The following is a 25227-nucleotide window of genomic DNA, read 5'->3' as shown; positions in this document are numbered from 1 at the left end:
ATGTAAACTGCAAAAAAGCTAATGCTAACGTGCTTAAAAATAGAAACTTCACCAGTCACAACATCTAAAATATCCCCTTTCCCTTACACATTCACTTACATTTTAACTTAATATCTGGGTTTTGAAAAATACAAAATAAATGTCCATGTTAGGTGTAGTTCACACTGAACACATTCTTGCACTAAAACAAAAGCTAGATGCAGCGCAACAAACAAAATGCAGGTGTCTTGAGCAGGGACTAAAAATGAAATGTTTATCGTTTCAGTTTGTTCTGAGCAAAACTGTATTTTATCATTCCGGCTCAGAAGTTCCGTAGCCTCCTTTCCAAAAGGTTACCGGTTAGAACAAAATAAAAGAATGGTTTATAATGTTATTTTTAAAATGACAGTACTCTGTGCTATAAGGGGTGGGTGAAATACCAATTGCAGTGTTGCCAGCAGGGACTAAAAACGGTCCAAGGAACAAAAACCAAAAATAACAAACAACATTTTTAGCAGAACATAACCGAAAACCGGAACAAAGTAATTTTCAATAGTTCCGGAGTGAAAACTTTATTTTTAAATGCTATATTTCATAAAACAAAAGGCCAAAGGGATTATCACAGTAAATGGGGTGTGGCCCAGTCGTGGTATTGTCCCGTTGACATTCTTGGGAGGGCCTATGTAAACGCGTTCTGCGGGAGACGCTGATGTAAACATAGAGAGGGTGCATAACGGCTAAACCTGTCCGTGTTGCACATGATCTTCGAGTGAAAACATTCCGCTCTACCCTACTCTAAAATACAGTTTTTGCTCAGAACGAACCGAAATGAAAAACAGTTCATTTTCAGTCCCTGGTTGCCAGATCTTGCACGTGAAACAAGCTACATGGTCTGGAAAAACAAGCCCAAAATTAGCCACTTGTCTCACCAAAATAAGTGACAAAAAGCAAAAATTTTTTTTTTACCTGTGTAGAGGATTTTTTTGGCACAGAAATGATAACAAGCATACAGTTAATTAACAGTTAAGTATAATTTTATTTACAGATCTGCTTCTGATTCAAAACCTGGCAGCATCAAATCTGTATTAATGCATCATATCTAACAATAATTCAGTGAAGACTTGAAAACAACTGAGAAATTTACTGTTTAACTCTAATAATGTTTTCCTTGTATCTGGATTAGCCGTGCATGTATATGTAGTATTTATATAAAGTTGTTAAAAAAGTTTTCATTCAGAGAATGCGACATCCACAATGGGCAATTAGGCAAAGAACTGTGTGATGCACATTTTTTCTGGCAACATGAAGTGATGTAGTTCCAAAAATGTACTGTGATAAACACTTTGGCTTTTGGTTTCATGAAAAAATTATCTGAACAAAATTAACCGGTTATAACCAGTTACCAGCATTTAAAAATAATATACAAAAATAAAGTTTTCACTCCGGAACAATTGAAAATCACTTTGTTCCGGTTTTCGGTTATGTTCTGCTAAAAATTATGTTCGTTTTCGGTTTTCATTACCATTCCTTGAACCATTTTTAGTCCCTGGTCTCGAGACACTTTAAAACAAAAAAAAACTTTTTTTACCTGACATGGTGTAAAATATGCAGTGTTCCTCTACAAGACGCTGAAGAAAATCTAAAATTCCAAAAGACACAGCACAACCGTCAAATGCATTCCTCTAACGGATGTTTACATAAAAAAAAAAAAATTTAAACAAACGCAGAAACACATTTTTTTTATGCCCATTGCTTGTCAACTAACCACAAAAAAATTAAAGAAAGTGTAGATTATTACACAGTTTTCAGCACTTTACATTTGTTTTGCATAGTAGTAGAAATGTACAGGGGAAAACTACTTCACCCAGCAGAACCTGCTTTGCGCATGCGCATAACTGTCTTTGACACTAAATAGTCGGTGAAGGATGCACTGCTCCATAGCAACATCAGTACCACCAGGGCGGCGGGCTAGTGGAGCAGCACTGTTGCGGACGACCTGGGACAAATACCCAGAGAATATCTGAAACAGGTGCTGCATGCAGACAGCATGGACGACCAGAGGGTAAGATTTAACCGTAGTTGTTGAAAAATGATAATAGATACGCTCTGTTGACAAAGAAAGAAGATGCTGCATTTAAAACACAGACTAAATACGAAATACCGTTAGCTTGTAGCTTCACTTCCAAACGCCCTCCGCCCATTGTGTTAGTGGAATTAGTGCACTTATAAAGTACAGCCTAACGAAGTAACAACTACGTAACTTTAGAATTTTCACAGTGTTTTAAAAGCACGATGCATGCATGAAAATATCCCATAGTTGATCAGCGGAAGACCCTTGAATCGCCAGAAACCGCCCCAGTTCTCGCAGCTCCATATCGTAATGTGAGTGCTCTTCTCAAATATGCACTGCAGGCAGTCTTATTAAGGAGGAAATTATAGTTATGCTCTATCATAGATGCAAATCAAACAAACGAAGGCAAATTTGTGGTGCAGGATAACCCTAAACCGGCCTGTATTGTTAGAAGCCTCTGGCTTCAGGGAGGCGCCCTGAACATAAAGCCGCTTGGGTGGCATCATTATCAGTGACTTAATCCAACGCATTTGGCCTGGATGAGAATGAAACATGACATTTCTAGTCAACCATGTATGACTTGCAGCAATATCTTCGCGTTCACTCACTCTCCTTTACTTGTGTAATGTGCATCACGAATGGATGAGTGTGTATGTCCACAGGCAGAAAAATAATTAGTCAGAAACTGACTTAAAAATAGACTAAGAATCTGTTTTCCTTCCAGCAAAAAGTGTTAGAGGCTCTGCACGTTCAACCATTGTCCACCTATTTTGTTTTATTTGCCATTTCAGTTTTTTGTGTTTGAAAGACCACTGCAAAATTATCAGTTTCTCTGGATTTGCTATTTACAGTATAGGTATGTGTTTGAGTAAAATGAACAACAAAATTCTCCCAATTTTTAAATACAAATATTGTCATTTAGACCATTTATTTGCAGAAAAATGACAACTGGTCAAAATAAAAAAGATCAGTGTTTTCAGAGTCTCGAATAATGCAAAGAAAACAAGTTTATATTAATTTTTAAACAACACTATTCTAATGCTTTCATTTGGGAAGAGTAAAATCAATATTTGGTGGAATAACCCTGATTTTCAATCACAGCTTTCATGTGTCTTGGCATGCTCTCTACCAGTCTTTCACATTGCTGTTGGGTGACTTTATGCCACTTCTGCCACAAAAATTCAAGCAGCTTGGATTTGTTTGATGGCTTGTGGCCATCCATCTTCTTCTTGATCACATTCCAGAGGTTTTCAATGGGGTTCATGTCTGGAGATTGGGCTGGCCATGACAGGGTCTTTATCTGGTGGTCCTCCATCCACACCTTGAGTGACCTGGCTGTGTGGCATGGAGCATTGTCCTGCTGGAAGAATCAAACCTCAGAGTTGGGGACCATTGTCAGAGAAGAAGGAAACAAGTTTTCTTCCAGGATAACCTTGTACGTGGCTTGATTCATGCATCCTTCACAAAGACAAATCTGCCCGATTCCAGCCTTGCTGAAGCTCCCCAAGATCATCAAAGTGGGTGCAAGACACTGTGGCTTGAAGGCCTCTCCAGGTCTCCATCTAACCATTAGATGACCAGGTGGAGGATTGGTGATGATCTGGGGGTGCTCCATGCCACACAGCCAGGTCAATCAAGGTGTGGATGGAGGACCACCAGATAAAGACCCTGTCATGGCCAGCCCAATCTCCAGACCTGAACCCCATTGAAAACCTCTGGAATGTGATCAAGAGGAAGATGGATGGCCACAAGCCATCAAACAAAGCTGAGCTGCTTTAATTTTTGTGGCAGGAGTGGCATAAAGTCACCCAACAGCAATGTGAAAGACTGGTAGAGAGCATGCCAGAAAGCTGTGATTGAAAATCAGAGTTATTCCACCAAATGTTTATTTCTGAACTCTTCCCAAGTTAAAACATTAGTATTGTGTTGTTTAAAAATGAAAATGAACTTTGTTTTCTTTGCATTATTTGAGGTCTGAAAACACTGCATCTTTTTTGTTATTTTGACCAGTTGTCATTTTCTGCAAATAAATGCTCTAAATGACAATATTTTTATTTGGAATTTGGGAGGAATGTTAACAGTACTTTATAGAATAAAACAAAAATGTACATTTTTTCTGAAACACGCCTATAATTAGTAAATCCAGAGAAACTGATAATTTTATTATCAGTTTCTTTGGATTTACTAATTATAGGTGTGTGTTTGAGTAAAATGTACATTGGGTGATAGGACGACGTTATCGGATATCGACGATGTCTTACAAAGATGCCGATTGCGAATAGACGATGATCGACAATATTGGGAAATGGCAAAACCGTGGATCTGGGAAGTCGCCAAATATATTAAACAGTGACCAGGGTGTGAGACTAGCACCCGCCACCTGCCAAAGGCGATGAGGCTGAATTCAGTTCGCGAGCTCCTCGTCCAAATGTATTTCATGCGTGGGAAATTTTGCTCATCTACCCGCAACAGGCAGGCGACCTGCTGCAAGAGGTCTCGGAGTGACACATGACAAGAAATGCTGTTAGTCACAAAGACATGCGCTTGAAGAAACACACTTTATTATATTTTTAAGAACAGACCAAAGGAAATCCGTCAATACACTGTAAAAAATGTCTGTAATTTTAATGGTAAAAGACTGTAAAAATGCTACAGAAAAAAACTTTAGTTGATTAACGAGTATTAACTGTAAAATATACAGTAACATTTTTACATATATTTTAAAAGACAATACAGTAGTTTTTACAATAAAATAAAAATTTACATTGTTTAACTTTTTAACTTTTTTTTGTTGTACTTTTTACAGTAAATTATTGTTAAAATTACAGTAAAAAACAATAATTGGGCATTCCCACAATTCCTGCATGACCTATCATATTTCATTATATTTTATGGAAATAGTTATGTTTCTTATTTTTAATATCAGTTATATACATTGGGGTGTTCTGTTTTATATTTAATGTAGTTTAGTTAATGTTTACTTTATTATTTAAATTTCACATGTGTCTTAATGCCTGTTCTCCTGATTTTTATGCTATTTTATTTTTTATTTTATTTTTATATAACTTTTCCTCAATGTATTACTTTATATTCTTATTTCATGTTCTTAATTGTTTTTTGTTTTGTTTTTTTAATTGCATTTTTTATTGATGCAAAAATACACAACAGAGAAAAACACAACACATACACATCGAATCAACATTTAACATTTAACCCCCACTGATATCCCTCCCCAATCACCAACCCCACCCTGACCCCCAACGAACACCCCTGTGGTCACATATAATAATACACAAATGCAAAAAAAAAAAAAAAACAACAACAAAAAAAGAAAATATAGTAAACATACATAATTAAACTAAACTTCTCTCTCCCCATCACCTCACCGAGAGTCCCCCAGAAACGCTAAATAATTACCCCATTTCCTAACAAACAAGTCCTCAAACCCCAGCCTTCTACTTGCCACCTCCTCGAAAGCTGCAACCCTCCCCACCTCTGCACACCACTCCGGAAATGATGGCGCTCCATCCGACTTCCAACCCCTTAAAATAATTTGTCTGCCAATCATGATACTGGTCAGAACGTTTATCCCCAAATTTATGACCGCCCCATCACCCAAAATACTGGGGCAAAGTAAAATTTGAGTGCCCAAAACGATATACATACAACTCTGAACATTCAGCCAAAGATCTTGGATCTTAACAGACCCCCAAAAGACATGGGTTGTGTCTCCATCTTCCGATTGGCATCTCCAGTAGGTGGGTTTGTCTTTAAGACCAAGCCTATACAATCTAGAGGGGGTCCAATAGAATTGATGTAAAATCTTGAATTGCATAAGGCGAACCCTTGCATCTCTAGATGCAGACTTGATGATTTTTTAGAATCCTAGCCCACACTCCCTCCCCCAATACCAAATTTGAATCTTTCTCCATTAATCTCTTGAGAGAAGTTGAAGCTCCATCCCCCAGACTCTGAAGTAGCAGGGAGTAATACACTGATGCCTCATTACCTTTTCCAAAAGCAGTAATCACCTCTCCCATTTGCTGCTTTAGGGGGGGTGTGTGCTACTCACAAAAACAATACAGAGCAGGTGGCTCAGCTGTAAATACGTATAGAACTGAGATCTGGGAATCCAAATATGTTGAACCAAAGTTTCAAAAGATCTCAACACTCCACTCTCATACAGGTCACCGAGTATAGTAACCCCCCTCACAATCCACTCTGACCAGCAGAAAGGGGACTTATTAATACATAATTTAGGGTTCAGCCATATGCTTGAGGCAACATTTAAATAAATGTCCGAATTAAACACTCTGGACACTTTTGTCCATACCGAGTGCAAATGCAAGGTAACGGCGTGTAACTTCTCCAATTAGTTTGATAGAAAGGCTTTGCAATGGCAGAATAGGGGCAAGAACTTCCTGTTCAATACAAAACCAGGGAGGGGCTCTTTCAGGTGGAAGTGACCAATGAGCCAAATGTCTGAGACCGAATGCATAATAATAAAAAAAAAATCTTGAGTAGGCCAAGCCCACCTTGGTCAGTCGGCCTATGTAACTTATTAAAATGTAATCTAGGATGCTTACCATTCCAAATGAAGGACTTCGCTATGCTATCAGATTGCTTGAAATAAGAAAGGGGGACATCTACAGGGAGAGATTGTAACGGGTAGTTACATTTTGGAACACAATTCATTTTAATAACATTGTCCTTCCCAATCATAGATAAATGTAATGAAGCCCACCTGCCCACATCGCTCAAAAACCTTTTTATTAAGGGGTCAAAGTTAACTCTAACTAAATCAGACAAATTTGCTGGGAATAAAATACCCAAATACTTAATGCCCTGTTTGGGCCACTGGAAAGCGCCTAGCTATAAAGCCATTACTGGGCAGTACGCTGTCAGAGCTAAAGCTTCGGATATAGACCAATTGACTCTGTATCTGAATATAGAAAAGGAATTAATAATTCTATGGAGGCAAGGCATAGATCTAATGGGGTCAGAGATGAATAATAAAATATCATCTGCGTAAAGCAAAAGCTTATGCGCCACACCTCCCGCCACTACCCCTGGAACATCATCTTCCCTTCTTATCGCGGCTGCTAATGGTTCCAGAGCAAGACAGAACAATAATGGGGAAAGAGGGCAACCCTGCTGGGTGCCCCTATCCAGAGTAAAATCATCTGAAATTAATCCATTTGTTTGTACCGCCGCTACCAGGTGTCTATAAAGTAAATTAATCCATCCAAAAAAAGTATTCCCGAACCCGTATATTTCCAAAATCTACTATATCAAACACTTTTTTGGCATCAAGTGAGATGGCCATGACCGGAGTCTGATCATTCACCACTGACCGCGTAATATTGATGAAACGCCTAATGTTATCAGAAGAGCTGCGGCCCCGAATAAACCCCACCTGATCTATATGTATAAGAGATGTCATAACTTAATCAGTTAGCCAGAATTTTTGACAATATTTTTACGTCTAGCTGGATCAAGGAAATTGGACGGTAACTCGCTTGGATCTTTGTCCTTTTTAAGAAACAGACTGATCTGGGCTTGTGTCATGGTTGGTGGAAGCTTTCCATTCTTTAATGATCCGTATAAAATTCTAACAAAAGCGGAGCCAGTTCTGTAGCATAAGATCTAAAAAATTCAGCGGCAAAACCACCTGGCCCCGGAGCCTTGCCTGTAGGCATGGCCTTAATTACCTCGCCAAGCTCCTCCAAGGTTATCTCAGAATCAAGAGAATTTTTTTGCTCATTTGTCAATTTAGGGAGTTCTAATTGTTCCACAAATTTTCGAATGTCTTCGTCAGAAGACGAAGACGTGGAACTATAGAGATCAATGTAGAATTATTTAAAAGCATTATTAATATCAATGGCTGAGGTAAATATTTCACCACCAGCAGATTTCACTGAGGGAATGGTAGAAAAAGACTTTCTCTGCTTTATATATCTAGCCAAAAGCTTCCTTGCTTTGTCCACTGGCTCAAAATTTATTTTTTTTGCCCTGAATAGCCAAAACTCCACCTTCCGTGACAAAATAGTATTATATCTGTATTTCAATCGGGTCAGTTCTCTGAGGCCATCAGATGACATTCGGCACTTCAGCTCTGCCTCAGCACTTTTAATATTCCCTTCCGAGTTCCCGTGCTTTGGATTTTTTGATGAATGAGGCATACTGTATAATCTAACCCCTAAGAACTGCCTTAAGTGCCTCCCAAGCCATGCCCACAGAGGATACTCAGGTCCAGTTGGTCTCCATATAGACATTGATTTCAGCCTTTAGCATTTGTTGGAATTCAGGATTTTGCAAAAGGGATACATTAAAACGCTAACTATTTGATTTCCTTTTCTCCATATGCGGCAACACCTCTAAACTCACCAGGGCATGATCTGACACTAAAATGTTTCCAATTGAGCAATCAACAACAGATGAAATGAAGGACTTAGGTATATAAAAAATCTATTCTAGAATAACTCTTATGGACTGATGAAAAAAATGTATAGTCCCTACCAGATGTGTTCAAAAGTCTCCAAATATCTATAAGATCAAGATTTTTACACATCCTGTGAAGCATCAATGTTGCTCTAGGGGGCTTATGCACTTTTGCTTCACTATGATCAAGGACTGAGTCCATCAAAAGATTAAAGTCTCCTCCCAATATTGTATCATGAGGGGTGCCAGCGGCTTGCAACATCCCTTCAAGATCTATAAAGAAGCCCTGATTATCAGCGTTAGGTGCATAAATATTAGCCAAAATCAACCTTTGCCCCTGAATTTCAGTTAAAACAATAATGAATCTTCCTTATTTATCTTTAATCTGTTTGAGACATTTGAATTGTAGATGTTTACTTATCAATGTAATGACTCCCCTGCACTTACTTGAGCCAGCATTAAAGAAAACATGTCCACCCCATATCTTCCCAAATGTTTCAGCTTCCTGCGGGGAAAGATGCGTTTCTTGAAGAAACACTATCATATTTCTTATGTTTAAGGAAAGAAATAACCTTCCTTCTTTTTATGGGGTGTCACAACCCATTCACATTCCACCTGGAGAGAGACAATCCACTCATTAACATTTTACATTTTGACATATTAGAAAAAATAGACTGTGTCTAAAACAAAATTATATAGACCACATTCCAACAAATAGAGCAACAAACGAGCATGACAAAAAAGAAAATGTGCGCATTAACGACAGCGCCAACTGGCGTCCATCCCTCTAAACTCAAACAGTCCATGTACGTCTACGAGAATCCCCATGACAACTTTGCTGTTGGATTGCTCGAGCCTGGTGTTTCTATACAAATTTTATGAGACAGAATTACACAACAGAATATAATAAAAAAAATAAAAAAAACTCCAGCCAATATGAGGCATAAGCACAAAGAACGTGTAGATTTATCTGCAAAACCATCCTGAAAGTGTGTTCCTCCACAAAACAAACTTCAGCCGCTAGCGGAACCAGCACAAAAAAAAAAAAGGCAGCCCAGTTTCCTCGGGCAGTCAAACGAATGTTCAGTTATCCTGCCCGTTCAGCTGCTACATGAGTGGAACAGATGCCCTAATCACTCTAATGATTTGCGAGAAATATTCCACAAAACAAACTCCATCCAATAGGAGGCATAAGCACATAGAACATGCAGAAACATCCACAAACTGAACCAAAGGAAAGTTATTCCACAAAACAAACTCCAGCCGCTAGGCAGAACCAACACAAAAAGAAACAAAGAAGTTGCCCAGTTTCCTCGGAAGATCAAGTGAATGTTCAGTGAGTCAGGTCCACTCGGCTGTATCGAGAGCATCACACAATAACTTACTCATTCCATTGACTTTATAAAGGACATCGCTTGCTGTGAGCATGTAAATATTTTGCGGCCACCCTTTGTATCTGTTCTCAATTTGGCTGGAAACATCAGTGCAAAAGAAACCTTCCGTTGATGTAAGAGTTTCTGATTCTTCTAAGAAAGTCTTCCTTTACTCCTCCCTTGCGTAACACAAGATCTTTATCGTATGATCTCAGAAATTTGGCCAGAATTGATCGGAGCCTGTCTCCCTAAGTGGATCTCTGAGTTGGAACCCTGTGAGCTCGCTCGATTTCCAGCTTATAGCCTGTTATGTTGAGCAGATTCGGGAAGAGCTCGTCTAGGAATTTCACCATATCTCTGCCTTCTTCGTTCTCAGGAATTCCAACAATTTGGACGTTGTTTCGCTGGTTACGATTCTCAAGGTCTTCCAACTTTTCCCAAACGTGTTCAAAGTCCACATTGGTCGCTAGCAGATTATCAGCTAATTCCCTCTCCGATGACTCCAGATAATTGATCCGTTTTTCGACGTCCCCCACTCTTGTAACCAACTCAGAGAATTTAATCTACATGGCAGTGATCGATCAATCATATTACAGCAAGATCCTCCAAGTCAGCAATGACCTTCGCCAGCATTGCCGACATGCTTGACAGTTGATGCTGAATCTCTCCCGCCGCACCGTCCAAACTGAGTCCCCGGTCTGCGGCCCTGTCATGGGTGTCAGCTTGAGCACGTAAGTGTCTTTTAATGCCTCCAGAGCCCGAGGATTTTGAATTCTTTGACATATTGTCTTCATTGAACAGTTATGGAACAGGGTGTATTGAATCTCACTGGTTTATTACACAAAACATATTAAAAACTAGCAAAGTGCGCAGAGCTCGTCCGCCCTCGCGTGGTGCCACGTGAATCGTCTCTTATGTATCTTGTATTTTCTTTAAAATGTATATGTAAAGCACTTTGAATTGCCATTGTGTATGAAATGTGCTATATAAATAAACTTGCCTTGCCCTGATGGTGTTAAGTGTTTGTGTGAGTGCAACTGAGCATTGTCTCTACATGTTTATTGGTCATTGCTCCTGGAAGAGCCACTGTTGGTGAACTTCATGTCATCATGTGCTCTTCTGTAATTTTTATGGTGATTAACAATACCTTATAAAGTATAAAGCAGATTTTTTCAGTGCCAGTGTGGTCATGTAAATTATGCTTGAGGTGGAGGAAGAAATGAGCGTAAACTATGATGGAAACACATTTACCGAATAAACTCCTATTGAATTTAACAGGAATACAAGATGCGCATAAAAATAAATCATGTGACTGAATATTTCATTCATAACTGGACGAACCAGCGGATCAATCATCACAACTGAATTGTTGCCCTGGTCATTCTGAAATACCGCTGTCCTGAAAATCCAAAGCCTGCATAGAGTTTGCAGAGCAAATAATTTAAACACAAACTTGCACTTTTTCCCCGAAGAGCAGCTTTAATTGATACTTTTAAAGAATATCTTATAGATCCACACTACAAAGTCATGATAGAGAAATGCACACACATATAGTGCTCCCAGAACTGTGTGATGCACTGTCATTATGAAACAAGTTATTAAAGTTTTTTGTCACTACAATTTCCCCGGAAGTGAAGATTTTGTTCTTTTGGATGCAAGGGATGGAAATGCGGCTTTATCCGCACATAGTTTTTGCGATATTGTGAGTTTTTTATATATATATATATATATATATATATATATATATATATATATATATATATATATATATATATATATATATATATATATATTTTTTTTTTTTTTTTTTTTCTCAAAAATTTAATTCACAGCTTGGATGGAAACATAGCTACTGCTTGTGTCTGATTCGCTGTTTGTTCAGAGTCGTGCAGCGCGAGCTGGAACAGGTCTCGTGTCTCGTGGAACAAGCGTATTTGCGGGTTTGCACTGTTTCTTTTGCTCTGTTTCATTAGTCTGAAAACTGTTTGCAAGAATACTGTCGTCTATGAGAATGCTGCAAATGATCTCTGATCGTCTCAAGAGGTGCTGTGAGTTTAGTTCACTTTATTTCCACGCAGTTATCATGCATTGTGAATGCAACTCTGCAGGTTAAGTAATATATATCTTTGTATTGATGAAACAAAGACGAAAGTGAATAAATCATAAAGTAATACAAGACACGTTCATCTTGAACCTAAAATTGAGTTCTATTTTCTTTTATTTTGGCAGCATTAACTGTATTAACAATACAATACAAATACAATACAAACACAAATTCGATAACACATTTGGCAGCATTATTTTGGGAACACAAGGGAATTTATTAGGCTTATTTATTATGATTATTATTGTCTTAGTCTGTAGGCTCTTAGTAATTTTCCACCTGGTGTCATTGACGGATGCTTGCATGATGGCAAATGGGGCCGTTGGAGACGGTAAATATTTGGATTTGGGGAGATGGTTAAATAAGATTTTTTGATCACTTTATTTTAATGCTTTTTTTTAAAGTTTAGTTTAAAGTGCAATTTGAATTTAGAAATGTCTTTTAAGTTTGTGTTTCAATAAATGAATTACATTTTTAAAACAAAATCAATAAAGCAAAAAAAAAAAAAAATCCACCCTCCGCAGGTGGGTTGACGATGTAATCGGATATTGTGATATGTTTTAAGGCAATTATCGCTAAAATATTTTTTTACATATCGCCAAGCCCTAGTCTCTTATTTTTTTTTTTTTTTTCCAGAGATGTATCTGATTTCATATGCATGTTTCAGGAGTCACTGCAGAAGATCATCACCACGTTGGCCCTGAAGAATGAGGAAATTCAGAATTTCATTTGCTGTCTAAAGCAGAGACTAGGGAACCTGGAGGTAAAAACCATAGCCCAGTTTTCTTCATCTTTGTGTCATGTTTTTGATCTCTGAAATAATGTCCAGAGGTTGAATTACTGACTCTTAATTGGTAATGACACCTTTGCTCATTGAACCGTGTTTTTGTTGAATGAGGAAATGTCAACTCTCAGCCAGATTTGAGGTGGCCTAGAGATGTGGCAAGCACATTCTACCAATTTGCAAAAGCAATGTAATAGTATGAAATGAGAGGCAAGTCAGTGCAGCTTTAATTGTGCATTTGCACTTTTCACTGTGTATCCAGGCGAATGCAAACCGAGTGCAGGAGGATCTGGACTCGGAGTTTAGTTCTTTGCATACTGTCCTGGATGAACTAAAAGAGAGCATGGTCACACGCATCAAACAGGAAAGAGCCAGCCGCACCTACGAGCTACAGGTGAGAGCACTGTGTGTATGTCTACATGCATGTTTCAGTGTCTGAGCCAAGCTTTTTGATCACGCTTTTGATGGTCCAAAAGCATAATATGGGTTAATAAATACAACATAAATTAACACAAGTGTTTCATGTTTGCTTGACTGAATGAGCAGACATAATCAGCAAAAGGGCCAGCAGAGTGAGACAGCTTTAGAGCTCATGCAGGACTTAGGCATGTCATGTTAAGTGAAGGATAATAAGAGATCTTTGAGGATTAGTGTGTGTGTGTAATCCAGATTGCATCTTTGTATACCTGTACAACTGAGATAAAGTTGTCACATCACTCATTTCTTTCCATTGAAATGTCATTACTGTTATTTATGTATATGCTTCCTTGGAAGAATAAAATTTGAAAGCACTTCCTCTTGACTTAAGTATATGAACCTGAAGTCACTAGGTAAAACCAAAAAGTAGGTTTGAATATGTTTAAACCCCAGGTGTTTTTCCCCTGTGTTTGCAGTACTTTTACTCCATGACATACAATCGTCCTGTATTTTCCGTGATAATGCAACCATTTTGTGACTTGTATCACAAAAATGACATTATCCATTGCTTGTTGTTCTTATTGATTGATGTTTATTGTACTTTGTATTGTGTTTTTCTCAACTTCATGTGATTTGCAGATATTTCTAACCAGTATTGTATCTCATCTGAAGCCCAGCTATCAAAATGCAAATGTTTTTTTGTTGTTGTTTTTTTTTTTCACATTTACATTTATATTCTTAGCTAATGCTTTCTTACCAAAATAACATTGCACATTTTGCATACGTGGCAATTACTAGAACAGGTATGAAACATGCAATAAAACAAACATGCTGTAAAATAAGAATTCAAATCAAAGGCAAATAAGCTTAGGCGTTCAGTGCCAAGAATAAAACGAGTATGCAATATTCTACTCTACAACAATTATGCCTGTAGTGCTGATATTACATATTACAAGTTGTCTTGGCTCCTAAAATTCACTTATGATAAGTGAGATTCTCTAAACCAATCTAGGCTTATTATTATTATTAGGTAATACTGGAAGGTATTTATTGAGTAAACTTCAAGATTATGTATTTGTACTGTGACTATTTGAAAAGACACAAAATGTTTCCCAATCAAAAAAGCATGATTATTGTGCTCCTCCTTTCAGAGCCAGCTGAGTGCATCTACCAAAGCCCTGGAGAGCTCAGAGGAGCTGCTGGAATTAGCCAATCAGACGCTCTGCTCAGCTGAGAATGACAGCTTCACCCAGGTACCGCCCACTGGGAATGTTTACACACTTGAATATAAATCTCATCAGCCTAAATTAATGTATTGTGTTACAAAAATAATTGATCTATTGTGATATATTTTTGAATGTAATTTCATTTTTAATCAACAGTTGTGTAGTCAGTTGTATACTGGAGCTTTTCCTCACATATTTAGCTATTTTGTCAAAGCATTGGTGACGTTTTTGATTGTGTGTTTACTACGTTTTTGGTACTGCTGTTGCTTTCGCTAACAAAGTGGCAAATTGTGGCAGATTCTGCTAGCTGGTCCTGCTAACACGTGCTGGTATGACTGATGTATTGTTTTATCGTTCAATGCGACTCAGTTCTCTTGCTCCCTATCTCTCTCTCTTTCTTTTTCTCTTTCCTCTCTACTGCAGGCGGCCAAAGACATAAAGGATAGGTACTGTACAGCTGTCCATACTTGTCATACTGATGAAGTTCAGTGCATAGTGTAGAGCATCTTTGCACTCTGATTTACCCCAGAAAGTTCATTCACTTTATGATTAACTCATTTTTTTTTTCAATCCTGTCTTTAGCAAGATCCTCATTCTCTGTCTTTTCATTCTGTTTTTCTCCCCAGGTGTGTGTGTGTGTGTGTATGCATGGAGTGATAACAGTTCTTGTAAAAATAAAAAATTCTGTCGTCATTTACTCACCCCCATGTAGTTCCAAACCCATATGACTTTCTTCCGTGGAACACAAAATGAAATGTTAGGCAGAATGTTAGCCTCAGTCACCATTCACTTTCACTGAATAAAAAAAAAAAAAAATGCAATCAAAGTGCAATGTTACTGAGGCTGACATTCTGTCTAACATCTGCTTTTGTGTTCCATGGAAGAAGAAAAGTCATACAGTAAGTAAATGATGACAGAATTTAAATTTTTTGTGAGAACTCTCCCTTTATTGTGCCATTAATGCATTCCCACATTCCTATTCTCAATCAATAACTTGTGTTATTTTCATTGTAAACTAATGAGTGTCTATTGTGGAACTGTGTGTCTACAGTGTGACTATGGCTCCAGCATTTCGTCTTTCGTTGAAAGCCAAGGCCAGTGACAGTATGAATCACCTGATGGTGGACTTCACTCTGGAAAGAAACATGCTACAGGCCATCTCATTTCTTCCAGGTCGGTGTAGCATCAAAGGGTAATCGTCATAAGCAGTTTAAAGGGATAGTTCACCCAAAAATGAAAATTCATTTACACACCCTCATGCCATCCCAGATGTGTATGACTTTCTCTCTTTTGCTGAACACAAACAAAGATCTTTAGAAGAATATATCAGCTCTGTAGGTTCTTACAATGCAGGTGAATGGTGATCAGACATTTGTAGCTCCAGAAATCACATAAAGGAAACATAAAAGTAATCAATAAGACTCCAGTGGTTAAATCTGTATTTTCAGAAGCGATATAATAGTTGTGGGTGAGAAACAGATCAAAATGTAACCCTTTTTTTTTATTTTTTTATTTTTACTCTAAATCTCCACTTTCACTTTTAAATCTGAAAGTCACATGTGGTGCCTGTTTAGTTTCGCTTTCAGATGTGAAAGCGAAAGTTAAAGTGGAGATTTAGAGTAAAAAAAATACTATTTCTCACCCACACCTATTATATTGCTTCTGAAGGTATGGATTTAACCACTGGATTCCTATGAATTACTTTTGTTTCCTTTGTGATTTTAGGAGCTACAAATGTCTGATCACCATTCACTTGCATTGTATGGACCTACAGAGCTGAGATATTTTTCTAAAAATCTTAATTTGTGTTCTGCTGAAGAAAAAAAGTCACATCTGGGATTGTAAGAGAGTAAATGATGAGAGAATTTTTAATTTTTGGGTGAACTATCTCTTAAGCAAAACTCGATCGACACGCCTAGATTTTTGTCAGTCTGTCAGCTTGCACTATGAGCTGTGTTTGACTGTGTAACAGTTTTGATGTCGTCAGTTTATTTGCATGTATACCCCTAAAACAGGTTTTTCCAATCTGCTGATTTTGATAGTTATCAGTGTATATGTAAATGCAGTCTGTTTCATAAACTGTACATGCTTCAGAATTAATCCATCAATACAGCCTGTTAAATATTGTTTAAAAGTCTAATTTAATAAAGATTATGCTGAAATTCTATTTTAGAATCAACTTCCTTGTCTCATTTTCCACTTAATGAAGTAGGACTGGCATCAATTTTAGCTTGACTAGAAATAAAAGTAATCTAAAAGTAATCACATAGGATGAAATGGGGTAATCTGGGACACCTAAGCTCCCACGAGCAAATGTATATTAGCTTTACCATATTCTAGCTGGGTTGTCATGTGATTGAGGTTTGTTTATTTTAGGTTGTTGGTCTGAAGAGTTTTACAGTGAATTACACATGTTGAAATGTGCGAAAAATGTCCTAGATGACCGTAATTCACCCTAACTCTTTGCCTCTCACCTTTAGTGCCTGCGACACCAGAAATTCAGGTGGCTGAATGCCAGGTGTTTGATAACACAGTCACAGTGGTGTGGACCTTACCTGAACCTGACTCCAAAATCGACCACTACATTCTGGAATATCGAAGAACCAATCACGAAGGTCCTCCCCGCGCTCGGGAAGACCACCCCTGGATGGTAGTAGAGGGGATAAAAGAAACTGAGTATACACTCACGGGTAAGTGCTGATGCTTGTTTTGGATGTGGTCTTTTTCGAGTAGAAATAGATAAAGCTGTAACTATAATGTCTTGGGGGCCATTTGTTTTTCAGGTCTTCGTTTTGACACGCGTTACATGACCTTTCGGGTGAAGGCATGCAATAAGGCTGTGGCAGGTGAATTCTCAGAGCTGGTTACTCTAGAAACACATGGTAAGTTGTGCTTACGCACACATAAACAAAAGGTAATGAGGCGTGAATGTTTCTTCTCTTGACTGAGAAAAGACAGTCTTACAAGGTTCACCTCAGCACTATCCCTACTAAACTGGTGGTTAAAAACTGACACAAAGACCACAGTTGTAGTTTTGCCACTTATCTTTACAACCCTTATCTTTATAAATGAAGTAAAAAAGGAAAGCTGGAGAAGATTTGTTTCCAACATGACAACAAGTACTCCATCATACAAAATATGGAACCTGATATGGAAAATGAAAGGAAAAAACACACCAAACAGCACGACACACTCTTGACTTCAAAACAAGAAATTGCAAACATTCTAGCAAAAACTTTTGAAAACAATTCATCTATTGAGAACTGCCTTCCTGCTTTTCAAACTTTTCTTGCTCAACAAGAAAAAGAAAAGATTAACTTCGGCTCCAGTAACACAGAGCCATACAACCAACCTTTTTCTATGGAAGAACTACAGCGAGCCATTAAAAAAATCCCACGACACAGCTGTTGGACCGGATAAAATCCACTTTCAATTTTTAAAGAATCTACCCCACCTTTCCCTGAAAATGCTCCTTAGAATTTTTAAGTCCATCTGGATATCGGGAAAAATCCCATCTGCCTGGCATGAAGCAGAAATAATACCTATTCCAAAGCCAGGAAAAGACCATTACGACCCCATAAACTACAGCCCTATAGCTTTAACCAGTTGTTTATGCAAAACAATGGAGAGGATAGTCAATGATTGCCTGGTCTGGATACTGGAATTTAAACACCACATAAAATAACGCCCAATGTGGTTTCAGGAAAGGTTGAAGCACTACAGATCACCTTATTTGTCTTGAAAGCTAAATTCGTGACTCCTTTACCAGAAAAGAACACGTTGTAGCTGTCTTCTTTGATTTGGAGAAAGCCTATGACACGACATGGAAACATGGATTTTTAAAGGACTTGTACCAAATGAATTTTAGAGGTCGACTGCCAATCTTCATTGAAATTTTTTTATCGAACACCTTGTCTAACCTACATAAACAAGAACTTGGAGTACCTCAAGGAAGTATCCTATCAGTAACCCACATCAGTATTAAAATAAATAGCACTGCAAAAGTAATTGGCTCTGATGTCCTCTGTAGTTTATATGTAGATGATATCTGCATTTGCTACAAGAGCAAGTACATGAATACCATCGGTGGCTTCCGTCTGGCCACTCTACCATACAGGCCTGATTGGTGGAGTGCTACAGAGATGGTTGTTCTTCTGGAAGTTTCTCCTCTCTCCACAGAGAAACTCTGGAGCTCTGTCAGAGTGACCATCGGGTTCTTGGTCACCTCCCTGACTAAGGCCCTTCTCCCCCGATCGCTCAATTTGGCCAGGCGGCCAGCTCTAGGAAGAGTCCTGGTGGTTCCAAACTTCTTCCATTTACGGATGATGGAGGCCACTGTGTTCATTGGGACCTTCAATGCTGCAGACATTTTTCTGTACCCTTCCCCAGATCTGTGCCTCGATACAATCCTGTCTCGGAGGTTTACAGACGATTCCTTGGACTTCATGGCTTGGTTTGTGCTCTGAGATGCACTGTTAACTGTGGGACCTTATATAGACAGGTGTGTGCCTTTCCAAATCATGTCCAATCAACTGAATTTACCACAGGTGGACTCCAAGTTGTAGAAACATCTCAAGGATGATCAGAGGAAACAGGATGCACCTGAGCTCAATTTTGAGTGTCATGGCAAAGGCTGTGAATACTTACGTACATGTGATTTCTTTCGTTTTTTTATTTTTAATAAATTTGCAAAGATTTCAAACAAACTTCTTTCACGTTGTCATTATGGGGTATTGTTTGTAGAATTTTGAGGAAAATAATGAATTTAATCCATTTTGGAATAAGGCTGTAACATAACAAAATGTGGAAAAAGTGAAGTGCTGTGAATACTTTCCGGATGCACTGTATCCCAATATACACAGATGGATATAAATCTGGAAATAAAGTGGCAGCAGCTTTTGCAACAAACCAACTGTGTCAGGGTATCTGCATCTCTGACCAAAGTTCAATTTTCACTGCAGAGGTAAACGCTCTACTGCTGGCACTGAAGTTTGAGACTGCTCCACGACATTTTTTTTAAATAATAACTGATAACAAATCATGTCTTGAAGCATTGGAAGCTACTAAAACTGATCACCCAACAATCGTGAAGATTTTAATCAAACTGTCATCTCTTGACGCAAAGAGTTTTAATATTATTTTCTGGTGGGTACCTGGACACTCAGGAATCTCCGGTAATGAACAAGCAGACAGAGCTGCCAGAGAAGCACTATCTACTGAACCAGTAAAATGCCCTATACCTTCCACAGATCTGAAACCAACTCTGAATGTATATATCAAAAACAAATGGCAGTCGGAGTGGGATCAATGTTTAAACAACAAATTACGAGAAATAAATCTTGTTGTTGGAACAAGATATGTGTTCCCTTTTAATAATCGCTGGGATCAAGTCATTTATACACGATGCCGGATAGGACATACAAGACTCACACACCAATTTTTACTATCAGGAGAAAATTCACCAACGTGCTCATCTTGTCAGAACCCACTATCCATTAAACATATTTTACTGGACTGTCATACCTCTACACATCTGAGGAACCTGTATTATTCAGTTGATTCTTTTGAAAAGGTTTTTAATCAAGTGAATCCTAATTTAGTTTTAAGGTTTTTAGGAAAAATGTATCTTAAACACCTCATTTAACTTATTTAACTATTTTAAATAACTAAACCTGGTTCCCGCCATGAATATAGCCATAGAAGCTAGCATGGTGTAAAAAATGAAAGAAACAAACAAACAAACAACCCTAATCTTTAAAATGGTCTTTGGTGAGTTACTGGCCAGTTGGTCAGAAACATGCTTAGGAATTGTGATGTAATACATTATTTAAATGGCAATGTAAGAACGATAATCTGATTTTCATATTAATAAAAACAGTTTTTTTTTTTGTTTTTTTATAAAAATGATACATTTACCATTTGATATTTTGCTAGAAAAAAAAAGAAAAATATATAAAGTTATATTATATAATTTATTACTGACATATTCCTGATGTTAAACAAAATATATGCAAAGTATGCAAAAGGAAATCAGCTGTATAATTTCTTTGTCACAATATGAAAAAAGTATATAAATTGCAATAAAATAATGGCATTTGCAAAAGTCAATGCAGGACCCTGCATCTATGAAAGTATCTTTAATGGTTTAAAAAAAAAAAAAAATACGTAATGAACCATTTATTACCTTTGTCTCGCCCTCTCCTTTACTTCCAGCATTTGTTTTTAAACTGGACGCTAGTTCAGCCCATCAGAACTTGAAGGTAGAGGATCTCAGTGTGGAATGGGACAGCAGTGGTGGAAAGTTACCAGTCCAGGACATCCGAAAGGACAAGAACAGAGCCAGTTCTCCCATGCATTCTCCCGCAAGGTCAGATTCACCTATCCTACTGTGGCTTGTCTCTATGTATAAATATTTTAAAGGGACAGTTCACCCAAAAATAAAAATTCTCTTATCATTGACTCACCCTCATGCCATCACGGAGGTGTATGACATTCTTTCTATTTTTTAGAGGAATATCTCGGCTCTGTAGGTCCATACAATCCAAGTGAATGGTGGCCAGAACCTTGAAGCTCCAAAAAGGACAAAGGCAGAACATAATCCTTACGACCCCAGTGATTAAATCCATGACTTCAGGAGATATGATAGGTGTGGGTGAGAAACAGATCAATATTTTAGTACTTTTTTTTTTTTACTATAAATTCTCCTCCCTGCCCAGTAGGTGGTGATATGCACAAAGAATGTGAATCACCAAAAACAAAAGAAGAATGTAAAAGTGAAAGTAGAGATTTATAGTAAAAAAGGACTTAAATATTGATCTGTTTCTCACCCACACCTATCATATTGAATATGAAGACATGGATTTAACCACTGGAGTCATATGGATTACTTTTATGCTGCCTTTATATGCATTTATTTTTTGGAGCTTCAGAGTTCTGGCCACCATTCTCTTGCATTGAATGGACCAACAGAGCTGAGATATTCTTCTAAAAATCTTTGTTTGTGTTCTGCAGAAGAAAGAGTCACACATTTGGGATGGCATGATGGTGAGTAAAGGTTGAGAGATTTTTCATTATGGGTGAACATCCCTTTAATCCTCATGCCTTAGAGAGTCTATCAGCTCTGATGTGTCACCTTTGTTACACACATTTATAACAGTGATACGCTGCAGTGTGTTTTTCCCACTCTTTACATTGCCAGTTGTACTAATAGCTGGTGCCACTGAACACATTTGTTAATGATTGCTTCTCATGACTGGTATATTAGACAGATGGCCTATTTACGCAGGATTCATATATCTACTAATCTGTAATTGGCATTAATGTTTGCTTTCTGAAAGCAGCCTTTGCTGGCCATTCATCATATACTGTCAAGTTTGCCCCAATTTATAATCCATTCTCTCCCATAGGACAGCCATGATGTCCCCCAAAAGAGCCCCATCTGCTAGAGTGGGTCGAGACCGTTTCACAGCAGAGTCCTACACTGTTTTGGGTAAGTAAACACAAACCTACAACTATTAATATCATTCACAGTAAAGGTACTGAAGAACCTTTTAAGATACTGAAGAATTAAAATTTTTGTGTAAACTCTCCCTTTTAAGAAACGCCCTGTGCAAACAATATCTTGATTTTCTTTACCGCTCTTATTTAGGTGACACCATTATCGATTCAGGGCAGCATTACTGGGAGGTGCGGTTTGATAAGGAGAGTAAGGCATTTGCAGCAGGCATCGCTTTGCGGTCTCTTGGCCGCTTTGACCAGTTGGGTAAGAGTAATGCGTCCTGGTGCATCCACCTGAACAACTGGCTTCAGCAGAGCTTCACAGCCAAGCACAATAATAAAGCCCGAGCCCTGGACTGCCAAATTCCAGACCGCATCGGCATTTACTGCAACTACGAAGAGGGTGAGTTAACCCATCCATATAACAAAATGAGGAAGTATTGTCGCAGTTTCTCCGCAGTTAGCCATGAAGCTGAGAACTCGTAGCTATTTTAAAAGCAAATGGATGTTTGCTGTGCGATAACTGGCAAGATGCAGCAGTCTCAGGATATAAAATGGACTCAGTTTAAACTTTAATGAATACAAGGAACATTTTAAGTGTTATTTGTGTTTTTCTTCACCCTTTTTACAGGCACATTGTCTTTTTATAACGGCAGAACCAAAAGTCTTCTTCATACCTTCAGAACCAAGTTCCAGCAGCCTGTTATACCAGCCTTTATGGTAAGATCATTACGCTGCTACTGTAGCAACATTTTTCCAACCAGAGTAGCTTTTCCAGTAATTAGCTACTTTTACACAGGATCACTGATTTGGAAACATTGAATTTCATATGACAAGCCCTATTTTTTATTTTTTTTACATTGTACTGAATGCCCAGCTTTAAGGCCAATAAATCAAATGTCCTTTCTCTCATATGAAGCATTGCGAAGTCCAATTCGCTTTAGGATGCTTCATTTAAATTAACTGGTTCAAAACTGATTCACTGATTTAAATAATTTTTTTTATGTTTTTTGCAGTGATAATGAAAATATATTTCTTACAAGAATTTAAAAAAATATATTTTTGTGAAATGCTGCTGTTCATTACTGTTTTTACCAAATTATATACATTATGGTGTTTTCTAGATTCATTGATGTATTTAGTGTAAATTGATCCGTTCAGCTATTTTTAATTAGTAGTAGTTAGTTATTTTTAATTAGTAATGTAGTTAAGTTTTCAACAGCTTGACTGTAGTATAAGTACTTGAAATATTGAGTCGCTTGAAGCTTGACAATTTCCAGTTTCAAAGTAGCTGCAGTACAGTTCACTTGACATTTTTACAATTAAATCAAACTTAAATCGTGGTATTGTTGTGTCTACCGAAACATATTAACCCGTGCCCTCTCTATTGCCCCTTATAGGTGTGGAATGGGAGTTTTTCAGTGCAGACGGGGCTGCAGGTACCCAGTATTGTGCTGAGTGGTCAGAAGAGAAACAGTAATACAAGCAGCTCCAATGCCAGCCTTACCTAAACCTTACCTATCACTGACAAATATATACACTCTTTAGAACTTTTTCATGTTTGCACAGGCTTGGAGAACATCTGGCTAACCCTAACAAAGCCTGGAGGCTATTCCTATCATTACATGTCTTGCCAGCCCAGGGGGAGTTCTTTTAGCTCACCTTCCTCACTCCTTTTAGCTCAGTGATACTGTGCCTTTCAGTGTCCCGAATTAAGACATGGAGAGGTGTTATTTTATTTCATAATGCACCGAGCTTTATTAGCTTGTTTATGTCATTCATTAGGGCCAACATATTGCATTGTATTGTTTAGCATTTGTTAAATGAATGTTCCGGGTTCAGTACAAGTTAAGATCAACTAACAGCATTTGTAGCATAATGTTGATTACCACAGAGATTATTTCAACTTGTCCCTTGTTTATTTAAAATAAAAATTAAAGCAAAAATCATTGTACTGTAACTCTAAGGCACTTACGATGGAAGTGAATGGGGCCCGTCCATAAACATTGAAGTAGAAGCACAAAACGTAAACATGGTTCATGTTAACATAATTTTAGTGTGATAAAATCAGGGATTTACCACCGTTACAGCATTTACCAGATTTCAGTGTTTACTAGCTTTACGTCATCATGACAACGACATTGTAATATTGGCTTTAACTAATAATGGCTTTAACTTAACACAGATAAGGTAAGTGATTTGTGTCACATTAAAATCATGTTAACACATTGTTTACGTCTTGAAACGTGAAAAAGTGTGTATTTTAATGTTTGTGGACCGGCCCCAACCACTTTCACTATGAGTGCCTTTTTTTTAAAAAATAAATCAAATTATTTTTGTGTGGTAATCAACATTATGTCTCAAATGCTGTCTATTGAGCTTGACTTGAACCTGGAACATTATTTAAAAATGTAGTATGCCATTTATGCAGCACCAAACAGAGTAGCAAAAATGTCAAATATGTTTCTTGAACACTCCCCCCAATTGGCATTGGTTGAACATAGTTGGTTGACCAGTAATGCTGTGTTGGACCGGTCGGGATGCTCATAGAGAGTACAGATAATGTTTTGAGAGTCTCAGTGTTCAACATTTTAAAAAAAATTTTTACATCAAAAAAATAACACACAGCAGCTTTAATCCAGACCACAGTATTTGTCAATTAAGGCACATTTTAAGTTATTTCAATGCAGCTGAGAGCATGTTGGTGTTACTGTTTGAAATCTTAGATGTTACTATTATATTCACACACTTAATGTCTTATATGCACCGAATTCTGCAAGCTGCTTCTGTGAACAAACATTTTTAAACTTAGTATCAAAGTAGCACAAACGTAACGGAATAGTTCACCCAAAAATGAAAATTCTTTCATCATTTACTAACCCTGAGTGAAATATTCCTTTAAGCGAAGTCATTGAGGAAGTCAAATGCCTTTTATAAAATGTATTTAATTCAACAGTCCTTTAAGTCATCAGTCCCAGCATTGCAGGAAGAGGGAGGTGATTCAAAACAAACCATTCGGTTATGCACGGTCAATGGTGTGTGTGTGTGTGTGTGTAGACACGTGTGTCCATATATATGATTAGTCACTTATAATGGTTAACGTTCTGTGTTCTTTATGCAAATATTTACCAGACCTGATTTTTTTTTGGATGCCTATTGCAAAACCTGTATATATTACAGAAGACGGCGATTTGTTTTTTTTTTTTGCTATTCTCTTATTAATATAACCTGCAACGCTTTTAGACATACACCTGAACATTTTACGTTTCTCTCTGAAACGAACGTCAACCTGTAAAGTTGTAATATTACACCACCTATTACGTCAATAAAACAAC

At 37.7% G+C, this 25227-nt stretch overlaps 1 protein-coding gene across 2 annotated transcripts; it reads left to right on the top strand.

The window, feature by feature from the left end:
• Positions 1 to 1902: 1902 nt before the first annotated feature.
• On the top strand, positions 1903 to 23430 carry LOC127424449 (fibronectin type III and SPRY domain-containing protein 1-like). Of its 2 annotated transcripts, none has more exons than XM_051669690.1 (13): positions 1903 to 2041; positions 12636 to 12731; positions 13015 to 13146; positions 14321 to 14422; positions 14819 to 14841; positions 15447 to 15568; positions 16876 to 17085; positions 17179 to 17277; positions 20609 to 20762; positions 21802 to 21884; positions 22044 to 22295; positions 22524 to 22612; positions 23293 to 23430. In XM_051669690.1, exons 1-13 carry the CDS (start codon positions 2027 to 2029, stop codon positions 23401 to 23403), a joined length of 1488 nt encoding a protein of 495 aa, XP_051525650.1. In that variant the 5' UTR covers positions 1903 to 2026; the 3' UTR covers positions 23404 to 23430. The 2 variants fall into 2 exon arrangements, with proteins under 2 accessions (XP_051525650.1, XP_051525648.1); XM_051669688.1 differs by having other exon boundaries at positions 1941 to 2041; positions 12605 to 12731.
• Positions 23431 to 25227: the final 1797 nt, after the last annotated feature.

This window comes from Myxocyprinus asiaticus, chromosome 33 (assembly GCF_019703515.2).
Source record: "Myxocyprinus asiaticus isolate MX2 ecotype Aquarium Trade chromosome 33, UBuf_Myxa_2, whole genome shotgun sequence".
Classification (NCBI taxonomy): domain Eukaryota; kingdom Metazoa; phylum Chordata; class Actinopteri; order Cypriniformes; family Catostomidae; genus Myxocyprinus; species Myxocyprinus asiaticus.
The sequence above is the reverse complement of the archived record's forward strand: the minus strand, read 5'-3'. Positions and strand labels throughout refer to the sequence as shown.

Bases quoted from the DNA above. Each gene is read 5' to 3' on its own strand.
- LOC127424449 (XM_051669688.1), top strand. From the start codon at position 2,016: ATGCAGACAGCATGGACGACCAGAGG. The intron at 13,147-14,320 runs GTGAGAGCACTG...TCCTCCTTTCAG, and splicing joins GCCGCACCTACGAGCTACAG to AGCCAGCTGAGTGCATCTAC. The intron at 14,842-15,446 runs GTACTGTACAGC...GTGTGTCTACAG, and splicing joins GCCAAAGACATAAAGGATAG to TGTGACTATGGCTCCAGCAT.